Source organism: Syngnathoides biaculeatus, chromosome 15 (genome assembly GCF_019802595.1).
Source record: "Syngnathoides biaculeatus isolate LvHL_M chromosome 15, ASM1980259v1, whole genome shotgun sequence".
NCBI lineage: Eukaryota > Metazoa > Chordata > Actinopteri > Syngnathiformes > Syngnathidae > Syngnathoides > Syngnathoides biaculeatus.
In genome coordinates, this window is record NC_084654.1 from 24,167,708 (window position 1) to 24,183,479 (window position 15,772).

The 15,772-nt window shown below is 45.3% G+C and overlaps 1 protein-coding gene and 1 long non-coding RNA gene across 7 annotated transcripts in view; one reads left to right on the forward strand and one right to left on the reverse strand.

Annotated features, from left to right (window-relative positions):
• LOC133513040 (uncharacterized) overlaps positions 1-15,772 on the reverse strand; it is a 49,024-nt gene that overhangs the window by 10,884 nt on the left and 22,368 nt on the right. For 4 of the 5 annotated variants that reach the window (XR_009798379.1, XR_009798376.1, XR_009798378.1 and 1 more), the window contains exons 2-3: positions 15,598-15,666; positions 1,319-1,390 (exon numbers count right to left, since the gene is read on the reverse strand). This is a non-coding gene — a long non-coding RNA (uncharacterized LOC133513040). Of the gene's footprint in view, positions 1-1,318; positions 1,391-4,404; positions 4,543-15,597; positions 15,667-15,772 lie in introns of those variants that run through there. The other variant, XR_009798377.1, reaches the window with a different exon arrangement.
• Positions 1,896-15,226, forward strand: mbip (MAP3K12 binding inhibitory protein 1). Of its 2 annotated transcripts, XM_061843294.1 has the most exons (9): positions 1,896-2,086; positions 2,863-2,979; positions 3,471-3,641; positions 4,165-4,261; positions 4,501-4,566; positions 4,807-4,950; positions 5,118-5,215; positions 6,569-6,607; positions 6,712-15,226. In XM_061843294.1, the coding sequence occupies exons 1-9, from the start codon at positions 1,961-1,963 to the stop codon at positions 6,817-6,819; spliced, it is 966 nt and encodes a 321-aa protein (XP_061699278.1). In that variant the 5' UTR covers positions 1,896-1,960; the 3' UTR covers positions 6,820-15,226. The 2 variants fall into 2 exon arrangements, with proteins under 2 accessions (XP_061699278.1, XP_061699279.1); XM_061843295.1 differs by lacking the exons at positions 6,569-6,607; positions 6,712-15,226 and adding an exon at positions 5,302-6,551.

The window sequence follows — 15,772 nt, forward strand, 5'->3', positions numbered from 1 at the left end:
CCTTTTTAAAATTTCCGATTCCTTTTTTAAATGGATAAATCAGGAAATGTGATAGAATACTTACATTTTTGTGACAATTGGTTGGTCGTGAAATGAAACTTTTTTTTTTGCTGTGCACAAAAAATGAAATACAAAATACATGCATTTTTGTTTTGTTTGTTAACGCGAGTTACAAACGTTTTTGTGTGTTACTTTTTGTAAAAATGAAATAAATGCTCCCGCCCCCCTCATTATTGTTTGTTTAAAGTTATTCTGCACTTTTGTTCATAAAAAAAAAGTTTACAAGGCTGGGGCTGGAGTGAACTCGGACCCTAACATACTCTACTACTAAAGCATACATTTTAAGCAAAAAATAAATAGATTTCTTAAATTATTTTACTATATCAAGTATTTAAACTATACATGTACTTCTACTTTGCAGTTTATTATCAGGAAAAGCTTTTTAAAAAATGCTTTAAAAAGGCACATTTTTAAGGCTTGGAACGCATTATTTATTTTTCCATTCATTGTAATGAGAAACATCGATTCGGTTTTTGAACAATTCACTTTTCGAACCCTTTTCTGGAACGGATTTTGGTCGAGAACCTTCCCATTCACAGTTTATGTCAACTTGTGTGCTGATTTCTGACGTCAGAAAGACTTTAGACCAGTTAGGCAGATTTAATGAATGTAATTTTTTTTTTTTATCGTGTAATTGTCTAATTTGTGTAGCTCAGCGTGTCAAACCATGTCAAGTGTTATAGTTCCGCTACCGTATCAGGGGAGGGGGGGGGGGGAGGGGGGTGTAGAACAAATGAAACCAGGGGGCCTCGTCTTCAGACCCCCTTCTCCCCAAAATGATGAACGCGCCCGTATGAGGCGCGCAACTGTCATTTTCCTGTTGTTGCCCTCATCAGTCTCTCGCCGCCGCCGCCGTTATGTGAAAAGACGAGGAAATGAAAAGAGGGCGAGAGATTTTCCCACAGTCACTCAAAGTGCGCGCACACGCACTCGCGGGTCGGCATTGTGGTCCGGTCTGCCCTGCACTCGACCACAATGTTCTCATTATAGGACGGCCATTCTTTACATTGCGAGTTATCAAGTGCAACGTTAACTCTCATAAGCATGTTTTGAATTGTTTTTTTTTCATCCTTTCTCACTGAGCAGTTGCCAGATTTACATTTAATACATGCTGCAAGCATTAAATATTTAAGATCATTTGAAGCATCGCTCTTAGCGGTTGGATGTTAAAAAGGATGGAAGATTAAAAGGCCTGAAAAAATAACTCCAAAATGTTCGAAAACAAAATGTACTGCATTCAAAATCCAAACTCAATTACCTTTTTGAGCCAAAGAGGACATCCATCCATCCATTTTCCAAGCCGCTTATCCTCATAAGGGTCGCAGGAGCACTGCAAACATACAAAATGTTAAAAGCGCTTCGTCCTTGGCTCCGCCCACACAAGTGATGCCATTTCTTACTTGGATTCAAAGCAACCCCGCATTTATTAATGACGTTAAAATGATTTTCTCATATTAAAAGGACTTGTGGGGGGGGGGGGGTGAGAAACATGATCGGAAAATTACTCTAAATATTCCTGGCTACTTTTCATTGTTTTGTCCTCAGTTGCATTATGTATACAGAATATTTAAATCCCAAATTTACTTTGATTTAAGCACGGCGAATTTCTTAATTTTTTTTGTCGCTTTCTTTTTTCTAACAGGAATCCCCGTTTATTTATTTCATGCAGTCTATATCATCATCCTCATACTGCAATTTTGTGTTCTCAATAACATGAAAAGATTTATAGCTGTATACAGCCTAAAAGTGTAAAAAAAACTATTTTTGATTAATCGATTTATATTTAAAGTCACGTGAACGTGTCCACTCGATTCCTCCTAAATTGTGACGCAAGCAATTGCGCCATCGCTTCCTGTATTCCAGCCAATCAGCGAGCAGGTTGCCGTCCCATTGTGCCGCTATGACGGACTCAATGAAGACGAGCGGGGAGAATTCTCCCACCACCGAGTCCGATCCAAACAAAATGTGCAGCTATTCGGGTTGCATGAGTGTGCTGCTCCGGCTCCTGGCTGACTTGGGTAGAGAGGTTGGTTCAGTGTTTGTTTTTTTTTTTTTTTAGCAAGGAAACTAGCTAAGTTGGTCCCGTTTGCTAGCTCGCTCTCGTTCGCTGCTGTTCGGCACCACTCGCAGCAAATCATCCAAGAGTGGCTTAATGAATCATTTAAACATATTTACCAGCTTCCCCACATATAGTAGTCGTCGCAGTTTTACAAAGTCTCCTTGTTAAAGAATTCGCCCGACGTTTTGGGGCTGGAGTACGGATTGTCTGCCTGGCTGTGCAGACACTGTAATGGTAGATTCCTCATCGAATGGATTCCGCCCTCGCCGCGTTACGTCACCGCGTCCGCCATAATGGATGGGGCAGCTCGACCCCATTAATCAATGCAATAAATGTACAACCGCCATAATGGATGGGGCAGCTCGACCCCATTAATCAATGCAATAAATGTACAACCTATTAAGTGCATTAATCGTTACTTGATATATTTTTGGGGAATATAGATTAGGTAGAGCTATGCATTTATAAGTGTTTCATTTTGATTTTTCAGTTTTGTCTCTGCTTTTAAAACATTCTCAGTTCAAAATTTGTTCAACTGTTTAGACTTTTATCAGGATTAATTTAATTTAAAATGCCTTCATACTGATGTGCACTGATAGTCCAGACAAGGATAAAAAAATGAGTGGTTATTGAATTATATTCTATTTTAAAAAATACAAATAAAAACAAAAGACATACCTGAGGCAATGTGTCTTTTTTTTTTTTTTAAATGATTTATTTTTGACTTTTATACTGTGCCCAAGCTCAAAATAGGTGACGGCGCTTTGAGGGTGGACGTCAACATAGATGCCATAAGTCCACACTTGTCGGACGCTGCTAACGCTCACGACTGTCTACAGCGACACATCACGAAGCTACAGGTACACTACAAGCTGGTTGGACAGTACAACTATTATTATTATTTATTTATTTTTTAAACCTCTTTACACTTTAAAAAAAATTGTATTCGTCAATTTCTTGTACCTTGTCATTTAATGGAAGAACATTTCATTGTTCTTCCAGCGTCACTGGAATAGATATTTTTAATAATTAAATAAAAACTTGGATACATTGAGATAAGTTGTGCTGCTCAAAATTATTAGCCATAATTTTTCAGGAAATTATTGATGAAAAACGTTCTCCTGGTCTGAAAATTGATTTATTACAAATAACGTAATATTGCTGATGTGTGACAGTGACAATGAAATTCCCTTCCACTATATAGCGATTAAGTCGCATATCCAATTTTGTTTGGTTAGGAGGCAGACTCCATAAAGGTTTTTAAGATTTTGACGGATGCTTTTAGCAAAAGCAAATAGTTTCAAACTTCAATTGTCGTAGAATCATTGCAGGATGTCGTCCTTTGGTCCAGGCGGTGTCCGAGAGCCTCAAAACCCTGGCGGAGGCTCCAAGTCGCGCGTCGCCAGAGAGCACAAAGGACGCGCCGCGTGACGCCGCGTCCTCGTCCGGCCTCCGTCACCCGACGTGGACGCCGCCCCTCCCCGACGACGTCCTGGTGCAGATCCGCGCCGGCAAGTCTGAGGTCGGTTACGGTTACGAATGTTCATCGCGTCATTAACACGCAAAAAAACACGGCACGGGCCCGCGAATCGGGAGCGGAGATGGCGGGGCGGGGGTGGGTGGGTGGGGGGGGGGGTTGTGGGTCCTTTAGCGATGTGGTCGGCCGGGAGAGACCGCGTCGCTTGGAGGGCTTTGAGAGCGGGGCCTGGTCCTTGATGGATTATGAAGTGGATGCTCATTACTCTCAGATTGGATGTGGATGGAGGACAAGAGGCCCCATTCTGTTGTGCATTTATTTTGGTAGCCAAGCAAACAGTATTCATATTCCATCACGCCGTGCGGGGCTGGCCCTTGTTTTGTGCCTACCTGGAATTGCAATTGTCATTCCGCATCATGTAAATTGCGGCGCTCCCGAACCGACCCCCCCACCCCCACCCCCGTGCCTCGTTACATTAGCATTACAGCAGCAACAATTTTCCTTTGCGGATGCCCTCGACGCTCTATCGATCCATCATCGCCTGCCGTTATGCGTGTCGTCTCCGCAGATCGAGCGCAGGATATCTGCATTTATGGCGCGCAAGCAGATGGAGATCAATGAAAACAACGTGCGCGAGTTCTGCAACGTGATCGACTGCAATCAGGGTGAGCGAGCGGTGGGGGGTGGGTTAGGGGGATTGAATGTGTCAGGGTGTGGAGTGGGAGCCTGCGCACAGATTGCCAATGTTTGGGAGAGAGCTGATTTCCAGCGGCCGAGAGGTCAGGCTGAACTGAGCTTGAGTAGCTAGCGGCCTCCAAAAATATGACGCTGTTCCCAGGCGCCAACGGCGGCGGCGATGTTATTGTGTTTTTATTCCTGCGCTGCGTTTGCTCTCCTTCCGCAGAGGACAGCTGTGCCAGAACCGATGCTGTCTTCACGCCGTATCCTGGATTTAAAAGCCATGTGAAAGGTGGTCTTCATTTTTTTTTTTTGTAATCATTATTAGTGCGAATAAAACGTAACTCATGATTAACATGAATTACAAAACAACGCACACGTGTTGCAGATACTCCTTTCATGTCTCATTTTTTTATTTTTCTGGTGGATGCAACACTTAGACTACTCTTAAAAATAACAGATGAAACGTGCAACTGTACAGATCGTGTTAATCTAGGTCAACAGCTGACATTTTCACAAATATTCGCCGCAGTCACACGGGTGGTCAACACGTACGGACCGCAGACCCGCGCGGGAGGCCATGGCGAGGCCGGCGATCCGGCGGCGCGCGACTGCGGCAACACGGCCATCGAGGAACGCCTTAACAACATCGAGTCTCACCTCAAACTCCCGACAGGTAACCGGCCGGACGGCGATCTGGCCGAAATTCTCTCGCTTACAGCCTACACTTTGGAATTAATAGATTTTGTAATTGGGCTTATCGATTTTATCTGAAAAACTGGCATCCTCGGTATGTTCTACCCCAAATTCTGAGCAGGTGATTGACGGTTTTGAGTTCCACAGCCGGCCCGGTTCCCGTGAGCGTCTACCAGAGGCTGAAGAAGCTGGAAGACCGCATCCTGCAGTTGGAGGGACTCTCGCCAGAGTACTTCCAGTCCACGGTAAGGACATGCGCACACTTGATTTCACCCGTACAGTAAAAGCCGCAGGCGGTTTTGATTTCTGTCGATGGTTCGTCCCCCGCCAGAAAAGAAGAGAAAAAAAAATGGCCAGCAGGTCACTCCTACGGCGAGGAGGGAGCGGTGCCATGTCACCGGCCGTCCTGCGGGGGCAGAACAGCTGATGCCACGGGCGGGGGGCTTGAGTCACGTTTGACTCATCTCAGACTCAACTTGCCAATCTTACGACTTGCTTGGCAAAAACTTGGGAAATGTCTACGGAAAAACACTTCACCCACATTTCCCAATAAAATATTTTCACGACCACCAGCATGAATAAATAAAATAATCACCATCTGTTGCGCCACAATGTCGTAACTTATTAGTTCGCCTGTAAATCTTTAACATTTTAAAAGTCCCCTTTGATGTCACATGCACTGCAAATATTATTCCCAAAATTTTGGCTCCCTCAACAGCAATTGAACGTAAATTGTAGTTTATGCTCATATGAAAGTTACTGATGTTAAAATGTATCTTAACAGTATTGTTTTCAAATGTATTATTGAGTCGACTACTGTACACTGCAGAACAATGACGAAAAATACCACCTATGATGATCATCGTAATATAAAAACTGAAATAAAAAGGTAGCGAGAGAAAATATTACGTTTGACGTACTGCATTTTCCGGACTTAACGTGCGGCCAAAAGCGCAAGCGGAATCCGGTGCGGCCCGCCGGAAGAAGCGAGTCCGGCGTGCGTCGCGCGACGGCATTTGCAAACGCGTACTCGAGACGAGCCGCATCACGTCTGTTCTCCGTCTCTCGATGCCGCCGTCGCTCAGCGCAGCACGCCGCGCTCTTCAGGCTGCTTTTGACTCTCTGCATGTTTGCGCGAGCCCAGATGTCGAGTGTTTCTGTATCAACCGACTCGGTCGTTCTACTCCAAGTGCTGTTTTTTTTTTTTTTGTTTGTTTTTTTAGGAAGGGGGGGGAGGATAAAATGTCTGAGGAGGGAATGGAGTGCGGTTGTCAAGCAGCTCCACGCAGTTGGCTCACAAAATTTCCCAATTTAGCACTAAAATAAGAAAAAATTGCCAAACAGAGTTGTTGAATTTCTCGGGTTATGACGTACTAACATCAGAAGTGGAAGCTTTTGAACCGGTCAAGTCACGGTCCAGACTTCAACCCTAGAGAGTATGCAGTTTACCTGCTCAAGAGGGTGAGAAGGAAACAAAGCTACAGTCCGGTTCCAAACGGGAGGTCCTTGGTTCGTAACAGTCCTGGCGTGACTTTTCCAGGTTACGAGTGTCCAAGGAAATACTTGTGCTAATCACGAATGTTTGTATTTCTTTGTAGAATCTCGCACATAAGAGACTGAAGACATCACCTGGTCAGGTATCCGTTCATTTATAAATATCATTTTTCCCGCACTTTCATTTTTTGGGATCTTTCTGCCTAATTGCCGCAGGACTGATTTTGGTCTTGACTTTGCCCCTCAGGCCTGTAGTCTGACTGAGCTGGATGAGAAGATTAGTGCCGTCAAAGCGGCCTTGCTGAAGAAGGCTAACGAGTTTGGACCCGCGTACGGACCGGAGTGCCCGCTCTGACCGAAGTTGGTGTGATTGTAAAGTTAGGTGTAATACCCTGTGTGTAAATAAAATGAGATTTAGTCCTTAAAACCTTGGACCTGTGGTTCATTTTGCGTGAACTGTAAAGACTTTCTGATGGTTTTTAATAGTCTGTACGTTAGCGTCAAAGGTGCCTAATCTGAGCGGCTAAAATTTGTATGTGTGTGTGGATGGGCGATCATTTCCAAGCTAAATCATTAGCTTAGCATATGGTACATGCAATGTATGTCAGCATAGAACAACAGCTAGATTCCATTCATTTTTGCTATACAATAACTTAGCATATGCTACATAGTGTTTTAATTAGCATTGATTGAGCTGCTAAACGTTGTTTTGTTCAGTTCCATTTCTGCTACTACGTCATTGTTTTCAAATCATTTCAGTGCTAGTCATTAGCCTAGCGTGCTATTTGCTATATATGTTAGCATCGAGACTAACAGGCCCGAGTACCCAGATACTCCCATGTCATGTTAAATTCCAATTCCACCGCATTATTTGTAGTTTTTGTCATTTTTATGGTAGTCTTTATGCTACATAAACATGAGCAGCCAGGTGCTCTTGAGGTTGTGCCAAGTTCCATTCTGGCTCGAATTCACTGCAGATATATATTTTTGGTAATTTTCAAGTATTGACGCACTTAGAGCATGTTAGATTCTGCCATGTCAAACTAAGTTTTTTGTGAGCGTGATTGATGTTAAACGACGTGGTACTGATCTACCTGAAGTTTTCCTGTCTCCCAAGTTCTATTTTGTCACAAAAAATGAAGTGCTCGAATTCGGTGTTGTTGGTTATCGATTATTCGACTAATAAACGAGCAGACAAAATCAAACAACCTGGCGAGTGAACGTGCGCGAGCTAGCGCAAACGCACGCGGCGCAGCGTGTAATTGGGAGGAAGCTGAGCGAGGCCACCTGATTTCTGTGCCCGACTGCTGCGTCGCTGATGATCAGCGCTAATGGTTGTCATTATGACAAATGACCTGATTATGGCAACTCTTGTTTGCGAAACATCTCGCAGAGGCAACAAAGCTGCGCCGCCGCCGCCGCTGCGCCGCTGCGCCGCCGTCTCCATCAACTGCTTCGACGAAATTGTCGATTATGTTTTCATTTTTGATGGCGTTTTCAGCCGTGCTGTTGGTTGAATTACTATTCAATTTCACTCCACTTATGTTGTCCAGAGTGGGCCTTGAGTAGGTACAGTAAACCTGCATTTATTGCTAGCGATACATTCTACACCCACCTGCAATAGGTCAATACCCGCGATATAGACACCAGATACATCTTTCCTAATAAATCTCTCGTAGTTTGACCCCTCCCGCACACTTTAAACTTATTAAAACACACTTTTGAAAGTGTTCCTGAGCAGGGCCGGCGCTACACGGCCACCAGACCGCAAGGTGGTCACCCCTGCCGCCTATTTCAAGGCTTCAGTCGTCTGTCAAGTACGTCTGTGGTTCAGTCATGCGGCCACAAGCGGTCCCTGTGTCTGGTAAACAGTTAGCGTTACCTGACGCGTCGCCGTTAGACGGATGCACACTCGAGACAAAACTGAGGCCGTACTGGAGAGCTCGCTAACTTGTTAGATTGCTAGCCAGTTCGCTTATGAGCTAGCACTCATAGTACACCCACAAAAAAAAAATCCACTCAACTGAGAAAGTGAAAAAGTTGAATGCAGAATCTCGGAACTTTCGCTTTAAACTGTTGTCTGAGGAAATTTTCATCACTTCTAACTTATATACTGTATTTGGAGGAACGCAAAAATGTCTTCAATGGGTGTTTAACGAGAAAAAACAACTTGGGGATTTTTTTTTTTTTAATGAATGCTATCATGAAAAAAAGCCGATCTTAACTTTAAACTGAAAATTGATTTCAAAACTGGCGTATCACGGTAAGATGTGGCTGCTTACAAGAGCCGCGTTGAAACATTTAGGTCACGTCAAATCTGAAATATGCATGACAAGACTAGAAAACCGGTGTCAAACTCAAGGCCTGGGGGCCAGAGTTAACCCGCTACATCATTTTATGCGACACGCATAAATTTACATCAACTTAATTTATTCTTAAAATTTGCAACAAAATTGTTCCATTTCATCAATATTGTTGTGGTTCTGTTGGCTTCATCAAGCCGTGATCTCCATCTCTCACTGGAGCGATTCGCAGCCGAGTGTGAAGCGGCTGGGATGAGAATCAGCACCTCCAAATCTGAGACTATGGTCCTCAGTTGGAAAAGGGTGACGTGCCGTCTCCAGGTCGGGGGTGAGATACTTCCCCAAGTGGGGGAGTCCAAGTATCTTGGGGTCTTGTTCACGAGTGAGGGAAGAACGGAGCGGGAGATCGACAGACGGATCGGTGCAGCGTCTGCAGTGATGCGGACTTTGTATCCTCCCCTCGCGAGTGGGCACGAGCTGTGGGTCGTGACCGAAAGAACGAGATCCCGGATACAAGTGGCCGAAATGAGTTTCCCCCACAGGGTGTCCGGCTCTCCCTTAGAGAACAAGTGAGAAGCTCGGTCATCCGGGCGGGGATCAGTGTCGAGCCGCTACTCCTCCGCATAGAGAGGAGCTAAATGAGGTGGCTGGGGCATCTGATCCAGATGCCTCCCGGACACCTCCCTGGTGAGGTGTTCCGGGCATGTCCCACTGGAAAGAGACTCTGAGGACGAGAGACTATGTCTCTCGTGTGGCTTGGGAACTCTTCGGGATCCCTCCGGAAGAGCTGGAAGAAGTGGCTGGGGAAAGGGAAGTCTGGGTATGCCTGCTGAAGCTACTTCACCCGCGACCCGACCCGGAAAAGTTGCAGATAATGGGTGGATGTTGTGATATTGCAAGCACTTGTAGTTCTCTTTACAGGAACTATTGTCCTTGACATGATTACAAAACTAATTAGCCATTGATATTTTTGGATATATGTAAGAATATGATGAGCTGATTCAACATTTTTTGGGTTTCACTGTCATAACGGCCCTCTGAGGGAAACAAAAATGACAATGTGGCCCACGGCAAAAACGAGAAACACTTTTGCTCTTCCTGTACTGGATTCATATACAAATCTATTTAAAAAAGTGCACTCGGGCAACGTTAGCATAGCAAAATGTGCAACGAACAGGTGTTAAATTCTTCAGTCTTTCCATTTTACAGTAAGCAGTTTGGTTCTTCCGAGCTGCTTTTTGTCCATCATGTCACCACATTTTTCTCTGTGATTGATGGAGTGACCTCGGGACAAAAGAACTTGCATTCTTATGTCTTTTTGTCAGGCTATTGTATTGTTACCACAAAAATGGGGGGTTTCTTTTCCTTTTTCTCTTTTTTTTTTTTATAATCCTGTTTCTTTCAGGTGTACCTTGTTTTCCCCCCCCGTTGGCTCGGGTCCTTCTGTGGATGTTCGACAAGGGGGCCAAAATGTGCGGGGACCACTTGAGCTGCCGCAACGTTGACAAATGGATTTGGGGGTCTGTCCTCTGGAGGTTTTTTATTGTTCCCCTGGAGCTTTTGTCTCAGACACAGTCCCCCCATGAGGGTTAATGAGGACAAATTGCTCCGAGAGTAACAAATGGATTATGCGCCGGGACAAAAGCTTGTATGCGACGGCCGGGATCCGCCCATCGTGCGCCCATTGAGCACAGCGTCCGCCTCAAGTGGCTCGCCAAATATCTCATTATCTTCATCCTGCCTGTTTTTAGTCCGTGTCGAGGGTTGCGGCCTCCTGCGGTGAACTTCAGCAAACCGGCCTGGAAATTTGTGCCAACGGCCCGTTATAGAAGGTCACAGCTAGCGACTGAGACTCTCGAGCGAATAATGTTACGAGTTACCGCGAAAGTGTTATTTGCGCTACGTGTAAGATTTGAAACTGTACACAAAAAAATACCATATGTATGTGTGTGTAGACATAAAATCTTTGATTGTATTATCAGAATCGCATCCTAACATGTCGTGTATAGTGTTGTTTGTGGCTGTCCGGCAAAAATCAACTCAGAGGACCCGACCGTTTTGGAGTCCCGGAGGTGTAGCTGGAGCGGAACCCCCCTGGGACTCTCTCATTCTGCTGGGGGACTTCAGTGACAGTAAAACCCGGAAAGGTGCGATCGGGAGGAGCGTCCCCCTAATTGGACCCAGAGTGTCGCTTTGCTTTCGGACGTCTGCGGCCATCACGAAGTGTCCCAAAGGCACGTCGTGTTCTAGCGGAAGTCTGCCCGCATGCGTACTTAACACCAGGAACCCGAGGTCTCTATTCAAAGAGCGACTGCGACTGTTTCAATGGACTTGAGGCGGGATGTTTTTCACGCTTGGGTGAAGTGAGGGACGGCGCTATCAACTGATCACTAAGTAACTAGTGATCTGAGGGCTTCGATGATTGGGAACAAGCTGGTCCAGACCTGAAGGTCCAAACCTATTGTGCGTGTCCCCTGTCGGGAAGAGCTTCACTTCCCACTGACAGAATTTTGACCTTGGTTCTATGCGGTCCGTGTTCCGAGCCTCGATTGTTGAGGCGGCTGTAAGGTGGTTCAGGTCGCTCAAATCCTTTCGAAGAAGCTGAACCCTCACATGTAGGAGGAGCCAGACGAGGTGGTCCGGGCCTCTCTGGAGAAAGTGTCCCTCAGCTGGTCTGGGAATGCCTCGGGACCTCCCCCTTTGAAGAACTGGACAAGGGAAAAGTCTGGGCTTCTTCGATTGGAAGAATGGAAGAAAAAAGTCGGAATGTCACTCAAGGGGGGGGGGGGGGGATAAAGTTGTAGCGTGACTTGGAAGTCATGGACCCTGAAAAGATCCTCACGTTTAATTTGAAGGGTGCGCGCTTGTCCTTCACAGCAACTTTTTCCCTCTTTGCGAACGCGCGGAAACCCGAGCGCGTCTCCGAGGTCACGCGGGCGCCGTTTGTCTTTTTCGCGCTAACAAAGCATCCACTTCCGCATTGACTCGGGACTAATTCCCGCCTGTCAATCAGCCTCATGTCTCACCAAGTCCTTTAGGAACCTCACTCAAAAGACACAGAGGTGTTCCTTGTCACCCCCCACCCCCAATGCCCCTCTTTTGGATTTTTTTTTTTTTTTTTCTCCCCTCGGTGAGGTCGCCAGAGAGGATTCATATCTATTCATATCTTGGCAACTCTTAATGGGCTCCAAGCCCTCCAGAGAGAAAGCTCTTTCCTGTGACTAGTCAGCTCCAGTCTTTATTCAGCCGGTGGCTCGGTGTCAAAAAAAAGACTGTTGCTCGTTTGAGCCTGCGAACAATGCCGAACAAGGCTGAATCTCGAGCGGGTGGAACAAAAGACAGAAAACAGGCTTTTCACTGGGCGGAACATTAGATTCTGACACATTTTGCCGTTGCAGTTTTTCCACCCACCTCCGCCGCCAGCCCCCTTTTCCTTCCCCATCATCCTGAGTGCTGCACCGCTGGTCTTTTTTTTTTTTTTAAGAGACCACCTGTTGGCAACAAGCCTGTTCTTCATTACAGGCAGGCCCATTATCGCAAGGTGAGGAGCGCCACAGGCTAACTTTTTTAGCTTAACCCTGCAAAGGTTTCTTTTTGTAGCTGCTGGAAAATCATTTTTTCCCCCTTACCCCCCCCCCCCCCATCAGTAATTTTCAGCCTTGCCTTTTGTGCTGTGGGAGGAAGTGATTCATTTGTGTTCTTGTTCGTTACAAAATGACGCAAAACAAAAGGATGGTTATAGAGGCCGAATGCTTACATTGCTTGACTGCGTAATTATGAACGTGTCCGTACATGAGCGCAAGGTCCAAAGTTTAATGTTGTTTTTTTTATTCCCTCAAAAATCTATTTAGCCATTTTTATTGGCCATAAACACACACACACACACACTCAAGTCTTGCACAATTATCACCGCACTGGACTGAACTGGACTGGAATGTCGCTCTAACGGGCCCTCTAAGTGCTCCGCATCCTTGCATAACTGTGAGTTATTATAAGGAAAAAAAAAAATAAGTTGCCTGTTAATTAACCGTTTATTGTCCTTTGTTCTTGTTCGTTCATTTGTTTTGTTCTTCGTACTCAACATGTACGTTATACTAGGGCGGCGCCAACTACTGGAGACAAACGAAGCTGATTCTGATCATTGTAAATATATATTTTTGAACAATCAAGTACACGAGCGTATACAGTGAAGGAACAGGTCATATAAATAGTCATCGCTCCATCTTGTGATCGATATTTTTTTTTTTTTAAACTCGCTATCGGCCCCAAAAAAATCTTGCTTGTGTAACGCCTTTTTTTCTGCAAATATTCATTCATTTTGCATTTAATGCATGCAAAACCTTCCCAAAAAGTTGAAAAACGGACTTGTTTACGACAATGTTACATCACCTTTCCTTGTATGAACACTCAATGAGCCTTTTTGTATCATTTGGAATGTTTTGTTTGGAGTAACCTTGCCTATTTTTTTTTTTCTTCAACCTCTTAGTTTGTGCCATTTCAAGCAAATCGTTGGACTTGAAACACTTGAAATTCAATTAACAAAAAGTAGAGAAAAAAGGAAAAAAATTGGTTTGTAGTAAAACTTTTGACTGAAAGCGTGAAAGCAAAATTATGGCAACAGACAAGGTTTACAAATACATTTTTTGTTTGTAAAATAACGCCAGGATTTCTTCTGTAACTTGAATAGGTTGTTCCGTGCTTTCATTTTAGAGTAAAACGAGAACTTGAACTTCATAAATTTGAACGGAAAAAAAGATGAGGAAATGAGTGACATTCTATTTGACCCCGATGGTGACGACTCTTTATTTTTATTTTCCTTGATTTATTTACTCCCCAAAACAAAGCCCCTTTTCCACTCATGACAGTCTGGGAGCTTTGGTTGCACTTCTCAAAAGATTTTCCCCAATAACTTTGAGGGCACGAGTCCCACTTTTTTTTTTTTGCACATCAAGTGGCTTTCAGGGTGCTCGGCGAGGGGGCAACATTTCCGCATTCGGATCCCGAGCCCAATTGCGTCCGCCGTGCCATCGCGCGCCGCGAGGGATGCGGTGAAGTTGTTGCGGTGCACCTGTGCCCCCCATGTGCCGCCGCGTGCTAGGGATAGAGCGAAGCGGACAGACACCCCCCCCCTTCCCACACAACAAGTCAGCTGCTCCACGCCGCCGCCGCCGCCGGGCTGTGTGGAGTTAAATGCGGCAGCGGGGAAGCAGCGGGAGCGGAATTCAAGCAATTACAATCAAGTCGGGGTATAGTTTGAGCGTGGGCCCGCCAGCACCTGAGCTGGATGCTGATGAGACACTTAGCCCCCACCGACAAGCCCGAGACCTCCCCTGCCCTCCGCCAATGGAGTACAAATACTTCCTTACTGTACTTCATTTGGTAGCATTTCTCTCGGCTCCACTACTTCCACTTCATGGATGCCAACGTTAGAGGTTTTTTTTTTTGGGTTGTTGTCAGATCAGATTTCCGCCTTTCAGTGTTGCGGTTTTCATCCACGTCCCCGAAAACCTTCAAATCTGCAGTTTTGTCTAATGCAACCTGAACTGTTATCTTATCAAGGGGCCTTTTTTTATTGCAGCAACTTCATTTCGAATTTACCGGCATTTATCCCTCACCGAGGTGCGTACAACAGCCACAAAATGTACTCAAGAAAACAGATACTTTAGAAAAATATGACGAGTAAAAGCACAATGTTGTTGTACAAATAATTACTTCAGTATTCAATGAAATAAAATACCCACATGCTAGCCTACAGGGCTGCACACACTAATTTTGCACCCTGACACACACACTTCACATTACATCCATGGTTTCATATTATTAAGATTATTCATTCAAATTTGGCATTTTTTTTTTTTTTTTTTTTTTAAAACACATCTCTATGCTGTGTAAAATATACAATATTTTTTGGAGCCTCTTAGTTGCATCATTAAGTCCATTTACACCCCTCCCACCCTGTTCTCGCAGACCCCCTACTGGACACCACTGGCGCTGCACCGCAGTCCCTCCGCTTCGACACGAGTGGCGGGGAGTCAATCGCTCTCCAGCCGCCGTAATCGGCTCTCGTCGGTCAAGCGTCGCCGAAAGGTTCCGGACGGTCCCCGGGAAAGTTATTTGCGGTGGCGAGCCTCTTGCCCTTTATTACGTGCTCCACGCTTCCCGTGCGACGCTGCTCAGGAATATCGATGACCCCGGGAATACGGAAGGAGGCATCACGACGACGCTCTTACCCTCTTAAAGCTCCCCCCCCCCCCCCCGACCCACTTTTTATCCCTGTTCTTAGATCTTTTCCACGAGAGGAGGCGGAAGTGAGACGGGGCTCCCGCTTTCTCTGTTAGCTGCCGCATTCGGCTCAAGCACCATCAGGGTCGGGAAAGGGCCCGCTCGCTATACGAGCGCCGCAAACAACGCGCTTTGTCATGGAAAGAGCCCAGTCGGACCAGATGCTTCTCCGGAGGCTTTAGACTGCGGAGAAAATCGGAACGGCGGTGAACCCCTCGCTATTTCGGACCACGTCTTAACGCAAATAGCGAAAATTAATGAGTAATACAACATCCCCACCATGTTTAAACACGAAATATGGAGCGAACCCCCCGTTAATCGCAGGGGTACGTCGGTGGCTTACGTGAATGCGTGATATAGAGACCTTTTTTTTTTTTTTTTTTTTTTTTTTAATTTACGTAATTGGGGACAAGGAGTAACTCTGCCTGACCCGAAAACCGGATTCATCACGCAGCCAAGTTTTACACATTCCACACACATTTAAACTAAAATCAGATATGAACTTATTGAACAAATTTGAAAGTATTCCGTAGCACTGTCCTACTCACATTTCTGCAAACAAGAGGCCCGGCGTGCTTGCTTCAAGTGGTTTCTCTGTTTCTCCCAGTTGATGTTTACTGCAAAACGCACACAGAACAGAATTAAACGACCACAATTTTAAAACTTTTAAGGTTCAAACAAATCATGTCATTTTGTTGAAAGCCTGCGAGCTTAATTAGCCAC